The sequence below is a fragment of the Neolamprologus multifasciatus genome, chromosome 14, assembly GCF_963576455.1.
Source record: "Neolamprologus multifasciatus chromosome 14, fNeoMul1.2, whole genome shotgun sequence".
Classification (NCBI taxonomy): Eukaryota; Metazoa; Chordata; class Actinopteri; order Cichliformes; family Cichlidae; genus Neolamprologus; species Neolamprologus multifasciatus.
Genome location: NC_140452.1, coordinates 5,284,408 through 5,305,539, shown reverse-complemented (window position 1 = coordinate 5,305,539; position 21,132 = coordinate 5,284,408). Strand labels below are relative to the sequence as shown.

General features: G+C 40.4%; 1 protein-coding gene across 1 annotated transcript in view; it reads right to left on the bottom strand.

Moving 5' to 3' along the window:
- Positions 1 to 21,132, bottom strand: part of LOC146503309 (uncharacterized) — an 82,736-nt gene that overhangs the window by 27,643 nt on the left and 33,961 nt on the right. Inside the window, exon 3 of the mRNA XM_085131140.1 lies at positions 796 to 859. Within this exon, the coding sequence (XP_084987266.1) occupies positions 796 to 859 (64 nt within the window). The remainder of the gene's footprint in view (positions 1 to 795; positions 860 to 21,132) is intronic.

Below are 21,132 nucleotides of genomic sequence, written 5' to 3'. Positions count from 1 at the left end.
GCTGTCAGGAGCTCAGGTGGAAACGGAAGATAATGCAAACAAGATGTAAGAGCGTCGCTGGAGGGCAGAGCGAAGGAGAGACGGAAGGCGAAAGAGAAATGTGAGGTGAAAATCCCAGTTTCTCATCCCATCAGCCATCTTCTGGGTAGCACCGAGGCTGAGAGACCGCAGTGCAGTGGTCCCTCAAAGGAAGGATTGTGGCATGACAGGAATGAGGAAGGCACAGAAACATCTGTCTGGCTGTGCTTGTGTGTGTATGTGTGTTGCTTTTTATAGCATGCCGCTCACATTCCCTGTCACGGAGCTTTTCCCGATTATGAGGAGGAACAGCACTGAGACGAGCAGGAAATTAAAGGGTCTGGATAAAAGGCCCGCTAAACTCGTTAGATCACAGACATTAAGACACAAAGGATATTTTCACATTGTTTCATCATGTCAGACAGCAAGCGCTCACAAACAAGCACCCGTGTTGTTTTCATCTATAAAACTGTTGATTGTTAATATTTAAACTCACAAGTGACTCTTTTCTTGACCAGATAAAGCTGGAAATGCAGTAAAGACGCCTCCATTTTTTAAACGTGTCACTTACCTTCAACACTTTAATGGTGTTTTAAGCGATGACTGTATAAAGGCTCTCTAGCTTCAAACCTCAAAACATGACATGCGTGAGGATGAGGGGAATAATAACACCCTCACAACTTTCCTTCTGTTTATTGTTATTTAATTCAGCCGCCCTTTTATTTACATTCCTGACTACACGTGAATAAAAAGGAACGCAGGGACGTGCAAACACACCTTCGCCTGAACTCGATGTGTCATTGTCATAATCCACAGCCTCCAACACCAGCGAGAACGACTTCTGTGGAAAAAAAAACACAGAAACAACACAGTCAGTGTGATGACATGCAGAGGTTTTTTTTTTTATATATTAAATTACACAAAGAAATTGTTCTCTCCTCCCTCCCAGGCTTTTTTCTCAGACTTTCAAACATGTTTTAGCTCACAATTTTCAATTTCAAAGTCATTTTGGTCTTTATTGGGATTTAGCTTTCACGATCAAACAGTCCTAGAAACAAATGCATCGGTGTAAACATCAGTTTGCTGAGTAGGCTATGAATGCTGAAAAATGGAAAGGATTATTGGCAACCTCAGGCACAAACTCGCTCATCACAAAAACAAGATCTGATGGGGAATATGAAATGACTGTCACTGATTTCATGTGAGACTGATCCCTTCACTCCATTCTGGTGTCTGGCCTGAGGTTAAGTACCTCATATGCCCAAAGTGAAATCCTCACACATGAATGCCAATGTTGTACCGCAGGCTGGGCCACAACAAAAATGTTATGTGCTGCTAGCTTAATCTATAGGAATGTAAATAGTAAATAAAGCTTTAACTCAAATAAATGTAGTGGAGTCAGTGTGACGCTTCAATGACTGTTACGTGCACCCTTTTTTTCTAGCTTTAGTAATACACTTTAATTAAATTCAGAGCTTTAAGTGGACACATAGCCAGCCTATATACTGTTATCTCATAGTGCAGTAGCAGAGGACTTGAGCATACATGACTTTGGGCTTACAGAGATATCACACTCTGGATAGATAACAGGTGCTCTTGCTTGTGTCTTCCCCTTTCCTGATGCATTTATTTGTCCTATAGACCAGCTATGAATAATTCAAACCAACATTACAGTTCTTCTCGCTCCCTTTATGGGTTTCTCTATCTGTGTACATACACCGGCCGATCCCTCCCTCTGCGAAATGCACCACTGCCTGTCATGCAAATCGCTCCACCATGTGCATTGTGGGTAAGGTTCTTCTAAAGGGCTACATGAATGTGTGGTCACGTCTTTGCTGAGGGACAGCACTGCCCGGGTGGGGAGTGGGAAGTGAGGTGCTGCAGGACAAATGGATGGGAAGTAGGTGATGGGCACCGGAGGTGACCGAGTGATGGAGAGGTTAAGTGTGGTAGGTCGGCCCAAAAACATCAGAGGCAGAAAAAGGCACATTTGAAGAGCAGAGGAGAAGATGAAGGGTTGCGTTGAAGGCGCAAAATGTTAGGGGAGCGAAAATTGTGCAGCGGAAAGCACTGAGTCAGGGATCTGCTTCAAGAGAAAGAGCATCCGGTGTGTTTGTATCCCAAGTGATGAGGAGAGGGGAGGAAAAGGTGAACCAAATGATGGTACAGAAGGAGAAAAGGACAGAGAAAAGGGGAAGGGAGGATAATTACTTGGGGGATATGTAAAGAAAAGGGCACAGAAAGGTACAGCAGGGAAAACGCCACTGTGGTAGAATACTTATAATTTGTAGGCGTCCTGGAGTTTCTCTGATTCAGATATACGCCCGGAGGAAGATGGAAGAAAGGTCAGAGGGAGGTGAAACCAAACGGATGATGATACAAGAGAGATGATTAAAGGAGAAGACAAAATAACTGATGTGATATGAGAAGAAATGGTAGTTGAGTAAGTGGGCGAACTCCCACACACTATACTTGGATGTCGTGGCGCTAATGAGATGTGCTGGGCTGCAAAAGGCTCACGGGCAGTTCATTAAGCCTGGGAGATAGTGGGTAACCCACAGATGGACCAGCTGGACTCATTAGGCTTTGGCTTAAAACTCTCACCTGAAGCAACGTTTGGTATTCATGAATTACAGCTACACTGTTGGATCTTGAGACGACTTTTTATGAAATTAATTCCATACAAGATCCGTGCTGGAAGAATGAATCACATCCTCAGTTTAAGTGAAATACCGTTACAGTTGTGTACCCACAACTAGATATCCTGCACACACACACACACACACACACAGTTTTATCAGCAAATGGTGCTTAAAATATTAACGATAAAAGTATCCATTCCACAGCAAAATTTCTCTTATTATGTTATTATGTGTTTTTATATGACATTATTGGAGTGTTTATACTGAGCCAGCAATGTGTAAGAGCCAAGGCTCCGGTGACAATCATTTAAATTCATTTATATTACGGGTTTCAGTGACAGAGTGCCAGTTCAGGGAGCTATCTTATAACTCACAGCTGCATAGGGAAAACGCATTCATTAAATACATCTGGTTATTGTTTGTTATATGTCTGTTCAGAGGACCATGCTTTATGTCAGTCCTTTCTGGGCCAGTTGTGTTAATCACCTATAAGGGGGCTTTTGCCTTTCTAGCTGTAGCTGTAAAGGTGAGATGGGTTTATTCTACTATGATGGCTAAAACAGAAGAGCTGAAACCGATGAAAATGCTTCCTTTATCTAATTCAGTTTGAATAAAAGGAAAAAACAAAGTCATGTTTTCTTTCCCTGTTTAAATAGTGTAGTCAAGTCTATCACAGTGGTTAGCACCACTACATCACAGTAAGAAGGTCCTGGGTTCAAATCCCCGATCTACCTGAAGCCTCTCTGTGTGGAGTTTGTATGTCCTCTCCCTGCCTGCACAGGCACACTCTGGGTACTACGGCTTGGATGGAATCGCTTTGGGATTTAAAATAGACACATTTTCTGTATATGGTAACAAGTATTGTTTGCACTTTATGGGCATGCATGTTTTTGTGGTCACACTCGGTGTGGAACAAACTACTATCAAAGCAGCAACCTACAGGACTGAAAAATGAAGCCAGCCAGGAAGTGCCAAAAACTGCAGTTCCGTTATTGGCCACTGGAGGCAGGTGCCAAAAGTGCGTCAGTCCCCATTGACTCTGATGTTAAAAAGTCCAACTTTACAGCACAATAATGTTTACAAACTGGTACATCTTCTTGGACTTATTTGGAAAAAAAAAAACAACAAAAAAATATATAAATATTGTTTTGGTTTTGAACTGTTGTGGGTGATTTTCACACAATCTCTTGGTCACCCTTTGCAAGTTATAGTAATTATTTATATTTAAAAAAAACAAAACAAATTATAGCCTACATAAAGATCAATCCGGTCGTTAAGTCTGACGTCACTAGCCGTGTCTGGGCCTAAACTCCGCTGCAGGTCCATATATCAAACATCACTATGGCATTACTGAGAGTTGAAAAACTGTCTAAAGTCTTTCATCTTTAATAAAATGATCAGCGTTCTGCTCTACCAGGTGTAACATTTGAGTTTAACATCCAGGCATCCATGAAAACGGAATTTATGACATTTAACGGAGTAAGAAGTTAGCAGGAAGTTAGCACGCTAGCTTCTATCTAAATACAATATAGCATGTCCTGACTGCGGGGGTTTGGAAACAAATTAAAACATAAAGCTCTATTATCACTTCCAACATAAATGAAGACAGAAAACTAAACAGCAGTGACATTTGTAGGGTTACTGAAGTTTGGCTAGCTGGTATATAATGATGTGCTATGTGACCGCTAGCGACACAGCTATGTTAGCATAACATAAACAAGCTAACTTTTTTTCCACTCGATAAAAGTTAACGTGAGTGTTCTCGGTGGTCAGGAACAAATGTAATCGCATGGCAGGATGCTGTAAAAGGACCAAACTTCAGCCAGGAGAACAACTGAGATAATCCATCCGAGGCTGCATGGGCTGGGCTGTAGTTACATCCTAAGGCTTTAAAAACTGAGCTTAAATAAATGATTAGCGGTAATAAAAGCCGAGGGAGGTCAACAGTGATCACTGACTGTTTTAGGAGCTTTTTGAGATTAAATAGAAGAAAATACATAACATTAAACATGTTAACAACACAAACGCCATATTAAACGCAGACTACTTTAGGCCCGGAAGTAGGATTCGTCACGTCATCACTTAACCACCGGATTATGGCAGCATGAAGCTAATGAACTACCTCAAAACTTAATATTCAAGTGAAACTGAGCAAATGCACTCGGTTGCTCTTCAGCACTGCCCAGAAGATAAGATACATAAGACACATCTTTGCAGCAGCAGTTTGATAAAAAAAAAAGCTTTGAGACTAGGAAGACAACTGTGATGAACTGTCCACTCCTATAAAATGCACTGGTAGCGTTTTCACACACCCCCTCAGCCTTATCATCTTTACAATCACCCTCCCTCCTCCCTCACCCTTCCTTCCATGCACTTTTTTTTTGCCAACACTCCACTCCAACGGTATGACTAAAACTTATTCACTTGCCTGCAAAGCACACACCCTCACCTCCCACAATTGCATGCATCCAAACTTATAATCCAGGCTCTGATAAAGGAAGGGTGTATCTGCACTGAGGTCTGTTGTCCTGTATGGCAGCCAGCAAGGGTCAAACTAACCATGGTTGCCAAGTTAAAGTCACAACAGCTAAAACAATTGTGTCCGTAGGGATTCATATTATCACAGCAATATAAACTTCCTAACTGTCTTTCCAAAACATGCACAGTCACGCCACAGAAACCTGGTGAAGATGTCGCAAAGACCAAAGCTGTTAGGGCCAGGATCGAGAAAAGTAACCTCCTACCCCAACAAAAAAAAAAAAAAAACCCACAAACAACACAAACAAAAGTGATTTTTTTTTTTATCCCTACACAAACAACCTTTTAATATAATGTTTGTGCTGCCTGTGGAGATAATGACCAAAGTGATGATAGCAGGAACTGGCAAATGGACAAGATGTGTGTGTGTGTGTGTGTTTAGAAACAGGAAAAGAAAAACACGTTCCATTTCAAAGGGGCTGTTGTCCTGAGACCAACATTACCATGATTTATATAATTTATATATGATATAACATGTTTATGATGTAACACAGGCGAAATCAATCAAGCAAAAAAATCCACAAACAACAACAACACCACCAAAGAAACCCACAACTAAACAAAGAAGCCTCATGTTAGGACCTACAAGAGACTTTTCAAATCAACCTCCTGGTTTACAGGAGTTTTCAGAAAAAGCTGTATATTTATGATGATGATAAAATGCATATAAGCATATTAGGTTAACAAGATAAAGAAGCAAGATAAGAACCAAGCAAACAGCTTTTTTTAAGTGTTATGAAGGTGATTCACTTCTTAGTGATTCTTGTCTTGCCTACATCGCACAAGCTAGCGCGACCATTTCTGATTTCCCTGAGAAAATCCCAGGGTGATGATGCACGTCTTAACAGAAAAACTGCCAGATTTTAGCTCTACCATTATTTGTTTGCTATTAAAAAATGTTTTGCTCATGACGGTGTGATTTCTTTGGAATATCACAATAAACTTATATAAACACACACACACACACATACCGTCTTTAAGACCAGTCATCTGATGTGACACTATACTGTAGTGTTGCAGTATAATGTACACCTCATATATGGAAATCTGTGATACAAGCTTTAACCCACTTTTGTTTCAAGCTAATTCAAACAAACAAATAACAGTAGAGTGCTAAAATTTCACAGTTTTCCTGTTAAGATGTATATGGGGCGATCGTGGCTCAAGAGTTGGGAGTTTGCCTTGTAATCGGAAGGTCCTTAGGGACTAGCAAAGCGCTATACAAATACAGGCCATTTACCATTTATATCATCACCCTGGAATTTTCTCAGAAAAATCAGAGATTCTCAGGCTTTTGAGATGTGGACAGTTGATAGGAATGACTCAAAACACAGGAAATTAGGCATTTGGAAAATAATGACACCATTCCTGAATGAGTCATCTGCTCTCACAACAGTAAGAGAGCGTAACGATTTTAAAATTACAGGCGGTAAAATCACAGTAATAGATTTTAACCTTCCCAAATAGAGAGTGTAATCCTAGCTACGGTGGTCACTGGAGGACAAATAACTTTGGCCATCATTCATCGGAGAGTGTAGACTGTCACTCCGCTGTTAACCTTATCTATAAATATCCATGTCTTTACTCTGGAGAAGGCTGTAAAACTATGTGAAAGAATTCCAGTATTATTTCTGCTTATTTCTGTCCAATGACAGGGATACTGAAGTGAGTTGTTGAGCACTCCTGTTTCATTCTCTGTTAGCCTCTGTTAGGGGCTGTTTTTACTGCTGACGGTTTTTGTCACTATTAGCTTCTTGGTAGCTGCTGTTAGCCTCTGTTAGTCTCTGTTAGCCTCTCTTTGCTGTTTTGCCACTATTATATGTTGTTAGCCTCTGTTAACCACTGATTTTGCCACCACTAGCTACTGTTAGCCTCTGTTAGCTGCTATAAAGAGGCATTAGTAAAACTTTATTTGAAGTGGATCTAGCCTTGTCAAACTGCTTATCAGATAGAAAGTATGAAATCCTAACATTAGATGGATATTGTTTAGCGTTAAAGGTTATTATGATAATACATCAGTTAGTTGGAAGATGTAATGATATATTAAGCCACATATATTTATTAGTACAAAATTGTTTTTTCTATTTTAAAAAACCCTCAAAAAGTGACTGATTTTACTGTAAAATGATTAAAAGGTTTTCTTTGCAGCAATCCTAAAACAGAGCACACGAGCCTTGAACTTACTGACCTGTTGCTGTTGTTGATCTGAAATTTGCATGTACGTCATCACACTTGCCAGTTTGAATTTGTGCTGCACTTTTCCTCGCTCACTCTCTCTCACACACATTCACATACTTCTTTTTGTATGTAGCAGCTGTGCTTCTGTCAGCCTGGATCATGTGCTTAACTCCTTTGTGTTTTTCTAATAGTAATAGTCTTAAATAAAATATGCTGATGTCTCTGTTTGTGAAGCATGCCTGACTGTAATGGTTTTTGGGTTTGTTATGGGAGTTCTTTGGTTTTCCTTGTTTCTATAAATTATTTTGATGTTGGGTCGTTTTTTTGTACCCGTGACTGAGTTAGGTTACTGATTATAGTTTTCCGATTTTATTTAGCTTCACCTTGATATCTATATGTCCATATTTAATTTGAGTTTTTAAAAAATATATATATATATTATTTTATTATTCTAGCTTCTGTTAGTACTTAAAATTAATTTCATTAGATTACTTGTAGTTTAATTTATTAGTCTTGCTTTCCCTATGTCATCCTGTTTATTATAAGAGTCCTTCTCATTAGTCCTTGTCCTTGTCAACTCCTAAACTTAATTTAACTTTACAAAAACTAAATATTACTATATAGGATTTTGGCTCTTTATGTCTCCTCCTAAGATCAAACTGGTGATCTTCAGCTTATAAGGTGAGTATGTAAACGATTATTTTATACAAAGGAGCTAAAAGCTAGGTAATTAGCAAACATAAGCAGGACAGAAAGTCCTAAACGCAAGATTACCTCAAATATATATATCTGACTGAAAGAGTTTTGACTTGATATCATATGTAAAGCATTCTAACTTACTTAGCTTTAGCTAACAATGTACTGGCTTCCCATCATTACTTGTGCTGTTGGAGTTTAGCATAGCAATAAATCTGTATTCTGCTGTTTTTGTCGATGTTAGCCTCTGTTAGCCTCTGTTAGCCTCTGTTAGCCCCTCTTAGCCTCTGTTAGCCTCTGTTATTTTGAAGTTGAAATCGTTTATTGTCATTGTATGTACAACAAAATTACAGTGTCTTTCCTTTAACAACTGCAAACACTCCTGTTTTGCAGTTCTTACTCCTGACAATTAATTGTGGCAATTTTCCCACATAATATTAAGTCGTTCACTAAGTTAGAATAGAAGTTTATGGGGAAATGGTACTCTCTGTACAGAGAATTGAATACTATTGAATTTATGGTCTCAGTTACTCATTTGTTATCGTATTGTTAAGCCAATTATATAATTTTTTGTCAATCTAAGTTTCGAATGAAGGATTGTCTGGGGTATGTTCATTGGCCAAGACTTGCAATGATGAAAATTCTCATTAGGAGTCTTCAAAACAGGATTTCACAGACCACGGGGTGATGTCGCCGTGGCTACATTCATCTTTTATTCTGTCAGTGTTGCTTTGTCTAAACTAACAATGTCCTTCCCTAGCCAATAATGAAATACATCGGAGGCATTTAGACTAATTAAAATATGTACAATTTTCTTGACTACCAGGTCTTGTTCCCTCTGTCTATTTTATGCTGTGTACCGAGAAAGAAAGAAAAATTAAAGACATTTTTTTCTTCTCATATATATTTCTCCTTGACATAACTCACCTAAATTTAATATCAGTACCATTTCTTTCTACAAATTTCTGTGCCTGAGAAATAGCCGATCTCCCTTCTTAGTTTGACTCCAGTTTTATATCCTAAAATGACCTTTATCTCTCTTTGGAAGAAATAATCAGCCCTTGAGATAAAAGTCAGATTTAAATGAAAACCCGATTGACTAAGAATTTCAAGTCTTGACCCCCATGCGTTTAATTTCTTGTTTCTATTGTGTTTCTCTTGCTGTTCTCTCATCTTCACTGAAGATTTTGACCTGAGATATTAAAACAGTTCTGTGATGTGCAGTTTATTGCATCCCCTGGTAGGATCTCGGATTTCATTTTAGCTCATCCTCCCTAAATATAATCGGAACAAGACAGACAAAGATTTTGTCTATAAGTCTCAGTGCATGCTTAAACTGTGGTTCAGTGTGTTTTCCTGTGAACAGATGGGAGATATTCGATTTCCTGTACATTCAGTCCATCTAAGGAATTGCTCCTATTTCCCTGTCCCTCTATCCAAACCACTTCCCGTCTTCCACTCACTGTACCGAGCCTCTCTGAAACATCTGAGCCCGGTATCTCTGCATGCTCTTTCTGATTGTCACATGTCCAAATGTTTGAGTCTAGCATAGCTGGACAGAACCGGGGTTTCCCAAAAGCAAGACAACATCAAAACAGTAGAATTAGTCTGGATGATAGATCGGCCCTTCCCTCAGGCTGCAGGCTGTCTGGTCGTCTCGCACAGTCCCTTCGCCTGCAGCCTCACACCGGAAAGCTGAGGATTACAGCGGACTATGTTACATCAATGCATGACAAATTCTATTAAATAAAGGTTTAAAAATGTTTGCCATCCTTAGCTGTCCATTTCACTGCTCCACTTCTTATTTGTTCCCTCCAGCTTCTCGTCCTGACTCTCCACACCTCTCATCCTCCCTCGCCCTTATCAGTGCCCCCTTCATCCCTCCCTCCATCCCTCCCTCCCTCTCAGACATGGGCAGGATAGGATATCCCGACAAAGCCAGGCTGTACAAACACAGCTCTACGACAGGAAAAACTCCCAGCCCTGAGAGAGGAATTTCCCCTCAGAGCTGACACACACACACACACACAAACACACGCATGCCAGCGTACATGCACACGCAGTCCTGACACACACTGTGGAAGACAATGTTATTTTCCGACATACAGTGTTTTCATTTGTCTGCTGAAATCATTCGGCATTGTTGCAGATAAAATGTCATGCCATTTATCATTTTAGACAACAAACAGGATTTTGTGATTTTATTCTACAAAAACACACCAACAAACTGTCTTTATTTTTTGGGTCAGCAGCATGAAAAGAAACAGCTGCTGGATGGCAGGCTGTTATTTTCGCTTGTTGAGTTTCTAATAAGGTTTTTCCTGAAAAAAGTTGGTTTTAATTCACATAAATGTTCACGTGTATACATTTACTTTGCATATAATTTATTCATACGTATTTTCAAATTGTAAAAAAAAGTGTTGAATGAAAAAAAAGTGGACTGAAAGATAAAAAGAATTCAGTGCAGTCTGACTGAAATGCACCAACTCCTCCACTTACCATAATAAATCACATTTTTCAAGTGAAATAAAAATCCGTGTACATTTCCATTTAATTTTTCTTTGCTTTTTCACTTCCGCCATCACAGCATTCTCAGCTTTTCTGTTTAATCACAGAAAAAAAAACAGGGTAACTTGATGAAGCAGCTACTCATTTTCACATAACATTAGTGGGATGTTAATGAGTGTTATTTGCCATGTTCTTTTTCAAATTTTGTGGACATTTCTGCTTAATTTCACTTAATTTAAAAGGAAGCTAGTTTAGTTTGTTTGCCTGCAGACAGATTTATTACAATTTCACATCTTTTCATGTTTAGCACGACTGGTTCTGCATGTAATTAACAAGAATTAATTAAGAAGAGGGATACCAATTAAAACAGTCACTTTTCTGTTTAATTAGAGACAACGCATAGTTATTTCCAGGAAACATAGGTGGGAATTATTTAGAAATAATGATAAAAGCCAGACCCCGTAAGGTTAAGTCTAACTATGATATCGTAAAGTCACTTCATTAGGTACACTTTGCTAGTATTGAGTTAGACCCCCTGTTGCCTTTAGATCGGCCTTAATTATTCAATTATTCAACAAGGTGCTGAAAATATTCCTCACGGAGTTTGGTCCATATTGATGTGACAGCATCACACAGATGCTGCACATTTATTGGTTGCACATCCACGATGTAAATCTCCAGTTCTTCCACATCTTGAAGCTCTATTGGATTGAGATTTGGTTACTGTGAGGGCCACTTGAGTGCAGTGAACTGATTGTCATGCTCAAAACCCCAGTTTGAGATTATTTGAGCTTTGTCACATGTTGCCTTTTCCTCACAGAGGCAACCAGCAGATGATTGGCTGCCTCCGTGTAGTTATAAAGGGATGAACATGGGCAGCGACAATACCCAGAAAAATATCTGGTATATGCAAACCAAATCACAGGCAATAGCTACAAGTTTGCAAAGTTTGTGGTCTTCTGCTGCTTTAGCCCATCAACATGTTAGCTTTCCTATATATTTGTAAATTGCCAAATATCTAATAATTTATACAGATATCATTGTTATCATGCAATATTTCCATTTGTTTACCATATTAGCATTTTTTTCCATATGAGCATGCATAATAATAGATGAACGTCCTTGTGCATGCAGCATGTCCAGAGAGTGAGAAGCTGATTTCAATTTATTATTAAGGAGAAAAGTAAAAACTTTTCTTCTATAGTTTAGTGGAAAATATTAAAAAGTAAAATATATCTTTTTTTTAACAGTGTGTTTTAATGATTTAGATTCCAACATTATTTATATTATTTGACTCATTTGATCATCTTTTGCTGCCTTCTTTAATGATTGCTAAAAAGTAGAGGACCGTAATATACTAAAGCACAACATATTAATATTTCCCTCATGTCCAACCTAATAAATTTCAAGTAAAGCCAGCATGCAGCAATTAAACAAATGAGCCTAAGTCTGAAAGCACATTAAAACAGACACAAAATAATGAGGTCTCACTAATAATTAAACATTTGCAGGAGGAAATTGGAGAAAATTAAGTTCAATGTTTCAAACAACTTTTAATATTTAGAATCTGCCTTTGAACATGTGCTGCTTCGCCCCATCACGAGCGCCAGTAATTATCGACTCTCACACATGAACATGCTAACGGTTGTCATGACAGCAGTAGTGCGCAAGCTTGATTGGATGGCCGTCAGCTCACCTGCACTATATATTAGTAGTGGTGGTAACCACAGTAACAATGCCATTACTATTCCAGCAGCAGAGCTCCATGTTTGCATAATGATAAAGCGCATACAGTAGATGTGACAAATATGTTATTCCTGTTAGAAGCTACAACAAAAGGTCAAAACCTGGAAGGGGTCAGTGCTTCGGAGCTGCGCCCGCTTAAACGAAGCGTAAAATAAAACGTTATCTGACCACTCAAGCTCCCGACAGACACGACGGTCGAAGACTAAGCCTCCTGTCAAATATGATTATCGGTGTTATCGATTGATTCTTGACTTGAACAACAAAGAAAAGACATCAATGTGTTCGGATCAATGAGCGCACAGGAGAGCGGGAGATGTGACGGCACGGTGGCTAATTTGTGAATTTTAAAAGTCTCTGTGGATATTATCCAGTGCTGACCGTCTCCCTGCCCTCAGGTGGAAAAGACACACACACGAGCACACACACGAAAACACAAACACACAGTATGAGACGAGGAATTAGACCCCTAGAGTGAAGCGGTCCACCCCACCCTGCTCTCATGACCCCGTCTCTATAATTACACGTCTCTGCTCTCACATTCTCGACGTCTCTCCTGTTTTTCTTCCATTGTGGATATAATTAGCTTCAGACTTTATCTTCCCCTCTTTGCCCTCACTTCTTTTCCATGTATCCACCAGTGCTGCCCTCGTCTCCACCCCTCGTCTCCACCTAGTCTTCCATCGAGTCCTCAGACCCTTCACTTTCCAAAAAATCACAAGTGAAAACAATATAAAAGCTCAAAAGTGTTATTGGCTGAATTTACTTTGAGCATCAAAAGTAACAGTGACTCTTTTTTTATTCTACTGTCAGGTCATTTTCTTAATAAAAACCATGTCAGTTATCACTTAAACTAAACCACCCTCTGTCAGTATTGTCTGTGTCACAGTGGACACATACAGTTAGGTCCACGGTTAGGTTTTTTTGGACACTGACACTTTTCTTTGTGGTTTTGCCTCGGTTACACCACAGTCGGTTTCAAATCAAACAGTCAAGCTGTGACTGAAGTGCAGACTTTCAGCTTTAATTTAAAGTGTCTAACAAAAGCATTGCATTGACTGTTTAAGAGTTTTACAAACATACAAACCTGAAGTGTAGAATCCACATCGCTACATGTGGTTTCATCGATTGAGATCTTTATTAAAGCTCCCTTCAGCTGCTGCTTGTTTGTAGGTCTCTCTGCCTTCAGGTTTGTATTTAATAACTTAAAACTATCCAATTTCGTTGCCTCGAGAAACTCTTTTGCGTTTGAAATACGCTTTGGGTCATTATCCATCTGTACAGCGAAGTGCTGTCTGATTGGTTTTGCAGATTTAGCCATGTGCACTTAACAATTCATCCTGTTACGTCTATCGGCAGTCACATGATCTATAAACGCTAGTTACTGAGTTCCACTAGCAGACATAGGTCCCGATGCCATAACGCTGCTGCCATCTTGTTAGACAGATGCTGTGTTATGATCTGGATCATGAGCTGTTTCTTCTGTCTAAAGAATTTTTCTCCCAACTGTGCCGGTTCGTTCAGATCATTTCTGGCACTGGCAAAGTTTAACCTGGTCTTCTTGTTCGTAAGTGAAACCATTACTTTTCATTGGCTTGTAAACCTTCTGTATTCATGAAGTCATCTCTTGATTGTAGACTTCAAAGTGATATCTAAAATCTAACTCTTCAAGAGTGTTCTTGACTTTCCAAGACCGTTTTCTTACCGAGGAAAGAATTTGTGAATAAAAAAAGGCTGTAATTCCTAAACAGTCAGACAATCCTTTTGTTAAACTCAGTGAATTCATGCTAAAAGTCAAAGCAGATTAGTGTGATTCCCTCCATAAAGGTAACACTGTAAATTTTGAGGATCATGATTAATGGAGTCTAATCCCTCTGGTACTGTGTGTGAAATTACAGATAATACAAAAGCCAGTTAACCTTAACTGTGTGGTTGTTATTGTATTGCTTATCCTCACGAATGTATTTTAAGTAATTATCTTTAAAGGCACAGATTTCCTGAATATGGGGGGTTTCAGAGCACGCCTCTGTGTACAACACGTTCTCACTCCCAAAGCGTAACATTTTACGCTAGGTGACAAATCGTCAACATATTACGTTTTCGGCTACCCACCATGTTCCTAAATGACGACCTATGAGAACCATGTGGACTCAATCTACACATGTTCGCTCTTTTTCTTGAAATCGCTTAGAAAAACACGCTATTTAACATCATTAAAGTCATGGTTAAGATCAGGAAAAAGGTTATGGTTAGGGCTAGGGATAAGGTTAGGTTTAGGGCTGGAACGTCTATTACCGCGGGAGCGTCATTGCACTGGATTTCGGCCATAACCCGCCGCGTACCATAAGAACGCCGAAGGTCTCCTTTTGCGTTCCTCAGGAACGCCGCGGGACGTGACAAAACGTCGCCATGTTACGCCTTGGGAGTGAGAACGGGCTGCAACACATATCTTAGTCTAATTTCAGTAGCTATTTAAATTGTGCAGCTTGTTATTTTGACATTTGATGAGGAATTCACTCTTTAGCAGCTAAAAAGGTTGGAGAAACAGTGGTAACAGTTCCGTGTCATTAATGTTTTCATGTAACAACCTGACCTGCAGATCAGATAAATGTTATGGAGTAAAAAGGGTTTTGTTCACCCGAACATTGCACTTGAGTAAATCTACTTAGTTACTTTCCAGGATTGTCTCAGCATCTCTACTGACTTGCCTTTTGACGCTCTCCTTCCTCTGGGGTTATTTTTACTTAATTATGTAGCTTCTTCAAAACTCGTGGAGCGCCAGAGACCTCTTGACATGTCATGTCCTCATCCTCCACATCGCCCTGCCTCATCTTCATCCTGTCCTCCCACCACCCGCCCGTCTTTACGTCCTGCCGCTTATGATTCTCTCAGCAGTGTGCGTAAGCGGTTACGACACACGCACCTCCACCCAAAACACCTGTGCTCCCCTCTGAGATGACCTACTAACCGCCCTCCTCCTCACTTCCTTTTTCTTCACTCAGCCTCTCCTCTGTAGAGCCGACATCAACTTTACCCTTTCGCCCATTAATCTCAACACTTTCTGCCGCCCTCCCCCTCCTCCCTCACATGCCCCATCGCGACCCAGACCCGAGCGCCCTCAGCCCCCACCCCCCCTAAAAAAAACCCTCCTGCTCGCCGACTTCCGCAGGAAATTACCTTGTCTAGCCGATGCGCGCTTCACATCCACGCCTGCACTTTCAAAAAATGGCAATTCGAGTGACAAAACAGGACGAGCCTGAGAGTGGGATGTCTCATTAGTGTGTGTGTTTATATGGTCTCAGATTTCTAGTCTTCATAAACAGTAAAAGTGTCAGAAGCGGCGATAACTCGTCGCATATTTCTCATCTTTGCAGCTCTTACATTGACACTGGCTGTGGCTTTTTGTGATGTTACAGAAAAGGTCACTTTTAATTAGATTATTAAAGTAAAAAGTGTTACTTTAATAAACAACAACAGCAACAAAATGAGTACAGTGTTCTGCACGCATTATTGTCTGCATTTAATTGTGCACTACTCTGTTAATTAATCTGTTTAATGAGAATGAAGGCAGCAGTGAGACAGTTTCAAAATAAGAGGCACTTTTGCTCCTGTTTTGCTAAAACCACTTATACTCATTCTTCTTTGAGGGGAGCACTTTGAATTATTACACCGAGGCCTTACAATCAGTAGTTGTATTACAGTAATTACATCCACAGGTGTTTTCAGTTAATGTGTCTGATTAGTCCCCTCCACAGGCCTGTGGGGGCGTGCACAGACAGTTTGAGTGACACTCTTGTGCTACACCTTGGGCGACAGTGGCTCAGGGGGTTGGGAAGTGTATCTGTAACCGGTTGTAAAAGGTTGTCGGTTCGATCTCTGGGCTCTCTGTCCTGGTCGTTGTGTCCTTGGGCAAGACACTTCACCTACCGCCTACTGGTGTTGGCCAGAGGGGCCGATGGCGCGATATGGCAGCCTCGCTTCTGTCAGTCTGCCCCAGAGCAGCTGTGGCTACAACCGTAGCTGCCTCCACCAGTGTGTGAATGTGAGAGTAAATGAATAGTGGCATTGTAAAGCGCTTTGGGTGCCTTGAAAAGCGCTATATAAATCCAATCCATTATTATTACCTGTTAAGTGAGATAAATTACAGCTTTGCCACAAACCTTTTCACAGCAGATACTTTGACTTGGTACAGCAGAAAAAGCAGGTGCATTTTGGAGAGTTTACAAAGTTTCTCTTCTGTCTGCTGCTGGCTTTTTAACAACGAGACACCACAGTGGGCAGTGCCACATGTTCGATTTGGCAGCTTTTTTTTTTTAATGCCGGATGCTCTTCCTGACACAAACCCAAAGGGATCTGTGTCTCTTCCTGGGATTGGACTGTGAATTTAACCGTGGATCCGGGATTTCTAACTTTTAATGCATTTAATTTCTTCTCTGCACATTTGCATCCTCTCTTTTTGCCGTGCTGCCTTTTTTTTTGTCATTTTATCACAAACTGCAGATCAGTGGGGCATAAAACTGACAAGACTGTAATGAGTCACCTACATGTTCGTACATACAGTGTCCAGCATGTGGGTCCACTTATGCTTAATGCTGTACTTACGCAGACTGAATTTTAACATATTTAAAAGCGTTGCAGTCGTTTCAGATGAAAAGTGAAGGAAGAATATCGCAGCGCCAGCAGTCGGGCAGAGAGAGAGCACAGGCTTATCTGATGGGACACAATGAGCATGAATTTCTTGGTTACAAGCTTTGTCCCACAATTAGTCAAATTGGAGACATTTACATGAAGCACAGATAATCTAGCTTTGCATATCCCTGAATTCATGATAAATGTTAGCATCCGGGATTCCAGTTACTCCCTATGCTAGTTCCACTAATGCAAATTTTAAAAAAAGAAGAAGAAAAAAAACACTAATTCTGCTATTATTCATCTGACATCACACTACAGTAAAAGTGGCATGCTTCTCTGCAGCACTTATGAACCTGAGTAAAATGTAAACATTCAAAATCTAAACAGCAACACTGTTTGTATTTTCCTGAGCATACATAGATTTCCAAAACTGGTTATGCTTTAAATGTACAAACATAAAAAACAGGCTCTGGTTCCACAGGGACCATTTGGCAACGAGTGCACTCGTAGCTCAAAACACACACACTGAATATACTGAAATAGTAGAATAATACTGTTTAACCTCCGACACGGAGCTAGATGCTGCTCAAGGTCAGTCGGCTCTCTGAAATTATTCTTCTGCCTCCTCAGATGTGGTCCCAACTCTGCCAACAAGAGCTCAAACTGCCCCACTGACATCCTGAAATATGCAGTTTTGATACAGCTTTAACTCCTGGATCAAACCATGAAATTCTCCTTGATGCTGCCTTCTTGTGAGAATCAGATCTCCATTTCTTCACAAGAACAAACAAGAACATAGTTCTGAATTTCTGGTCGTTTTTTCGAAGCACACTCGGTGTGTAAAGACCTTAGAGAAAGCCAACTAAGAACCAAGACCATGTTTTCATGTTAACATGTCCACTTTCAGCTTTTAACGATATATTTGCTTGCCAGGACTTGTCACCAAAATCTTTTTTTAAATTCTTAACATCAAGATTCTTTAATTAGTATGTAATGTCTTTCCTATAAGGCCAAAGTGTTAGGCCCCTCAGCCTACATACCATGTAGTGACCGTCATGTAATCACTGACTGAAAGGGAAAAGAAGCTGGTGAGCAAGTGGAGTCTGCAGGTTGCTGACAGTCTCTAGCGTGAAATTGGTCACAAAGAGGAATACAGTTCTGCACTAAAAACCCCCTCAGGATTGCTTTAGCCTCCAGCAGGCTGCCACAGTTGCAAAAAGTTTGCATGGATGACATCAGCTTGTCTGGAAACACTCGTCAACTACCCACCAAGCGATAATGAAAATTTGAAAAGTGCAAGAAAAAGGAGAAATTCTGCCTTCAAAGTAAAAGCTGCACCATTTGAAATGTGTTGGTTTCAGTGGCAATGCGGGGACCACTGCCTGCTCTGTAGGCTTGTATCACTGAGACTACGTCCACACTAGCCCGGATAGATTTGAAAACGGCGTTTTCGTCTGAAAACGGACCGCGTCCACACTAGCGTTTTCAGTCGTTTTCACAGAGTTGTGAGTCCACATTGAAACGGCCGAAAACGCTTACGTTCCAGTCCTGTGCATGAGCAAAAGCGAGTGAGAATTAAAGAGTTTGAAGAAAATCTATCTGGAGCATGTACAAACTGATAATAATAATAATAATAATAATAATAATGGATTGGATTTATATAGCGCTTTTCAAGGCACCCAAAGCGCTTTACAATGCCACTATTCATTCACTCTGGCACTCACACACTGGTGGAGGCAGCTACGGTTGTAGCCACAGCTGCCCTGGGGCAGACTGACAGAAGCGAGGCTGCCATATCGCGACATCGGCCCCTCTGGCCATCACCAGTAGGTGGTAGTAGGGCTGGGTATCGTCACTGATTTCTAGAATCGATTCAATTCCGATTCACAAGGTCCCGAATCGATAATTCGATTCGATTCACTTCGATTTGAATCTGGGAAATTTTGACAGTCAGAAATATTATAATTCAGATCAGTACATTTACATTTTTTTTATCTATAAAAAGGAAGCTGACACACCAAGACTTTATCAAAGGTGTGAGCATCACAGCAGATGCCTTTGTGTCAAAGTAGCTGAGGATAAAACACAGAAAAACATGAAGGTGATTTTCCTGTTCTGGGATTTTATAAAAATATTCTGCAGTACATCAAAAACGAAGGAAAACCATTAATCAACATATGAACGTTACCTCTGACGTTACAGCGCTTTTATTAGAGACATGGCTGAGCGTTTTGCATTTTGCATAATTTTAAAAAGTTTAAATTTGTTCAGTATTGAACGGCAGAAATTAGGTTTTCTTTTCGGAAGTTTATAAAACGGAAAAAAAAAACCCGTCGGCCGACAGCCTGTAAACAACGGTAGACTTGTGCGTAACAAGCAAGCGAATAATGAAGAAAACAGTGCAGAGAGAGAGAGAGCTGTGCATCGTGGTCGAAGCAAAACAGTAAAAGTCAGAGTGAACACATGACGATGTTTATGTGAAGCTAGTTTGGATCTTCTTTTGCTGCTGGTTCGGTCAATATTGTTTGGAGAGACATCAAACTAACAGCTTTAGAATCAGCTCATAAAGGGCGTGAACACAAAGCGCGGACCCGCCGACAGATCAGAATCAGCGAGCTGTCGGCTTTCAGCCCCGACTGTGAGAAATTCGACATCTAACTGATTCTGATCCGCGGGTCGCGCTGTGTGTTTACGTCTTTGTGCAGAATCCGTGTTCCTGCTCTCATTTACTGTTTTAGCTGTTTGGTGGTTGTTAAAATTTTGTGAGATTTCACCAGAGATTCTGGCATTTCGGGCAAAATAAATTTATATTAAAAAATCGATTCAGGATTTTAATGAATCGATTTTACATTATCCAAGCCAGAATCGATTTTAAAAACCCACCACTAGGCGGCAGGGTAAAGTGTCTCTGCCCAAGGACACAACGACCAGGACAGAGAGCCTGGGGATCGAACCGGCGACCTTCCGGTTACAGATACGCTTCCCAACCCCCTGAGCCACGATCGCCCCCAAAATTAATCTGATATGATATTAATCTTTTTTAGGGCTGTCAAAATTTAGAGCAATCAAAACAACCGCTGTATAATGCCCTCCACTATCTTTGTTTAATTGGTCACATGACTGCATCACATGACTAAAATGCCTCATCATTTTAGAAAGTCTGCATTTTCGAGTGTCCACACTGCGACGGGGCAGCTCCGTTTTGAAATGTATGCGTTTTCAAGAGTGTTTTCAAAACGCTGCCTTTTTCCTTGAGGAAAACGCCGTCTCAGTGTGGACGGGAGGCCAAAACGGAGAGAAAACGACGCAAAAGGAAAACGCATTAGTGTGGATGTAGCCTGAGGCCTTAAATGTTCCTACATCAAGAAGATACTATATAAAGTAAATATAAATAACCTTCAGCTTCTGTTATTTCCCAAGGGGTTGCCGCAGTGGATGGATCAGCATGTTTGATTTGTTTCTTACAATAGAGATTTTCCCTGACACAACCCTACGATTTATCCAAGCCGATATAAGGTAAATATACTGTAGGTAAGCTCATGACACCTGAGTTTTTAGAGGCAGGGTTTAAATCACAGAAGGGATTCATGCTCAGATTCAGACATTTCACAATGTGATGCCTCAAAATATTTGTGGCTGCTGCTGTTGAGATTTGGCAACACAGGAAACCACTGAGAGAGGCGGAGGCTCTATGACAGCTGTGCTCTAACTTTATGCGCTCGTGTAGTCTACGGGGAGCTGATGCGGTTGAAGGGGAGCGATTGCTGAAAACAAAAGGTCTTCAACGAGTAATTTTGAAGGAGACAGCCAGGGTGTGTCTGGGAGAAAGATGATGTCTGAGAAATGTTCGAGACAGATAAAAGACAAGGACAAATCGATGGCACTGAAAGGGAGCCATTTCTTATACACTGAAAGGATAGTATACCTGCAGTCTGCTCTCAGTGACACACAATGACACATGCAGAAACAGGGACACGCCGTAATTTCACTGTGATCATGTAAATCAAGGTCCTCTTTTCTCCTCTAATAAAGAGACTCCTACTCCTGATCCAATTTGCACACAAATGAAATCATTAAAACACGCTTCCCTCGAGACGTTTAGCCCCGAGTTATTAACTTATCTCTAAAAAACACAAGCTTCAAATCCTGATGGAATTAACCTTTTTGTGTTCTCCAT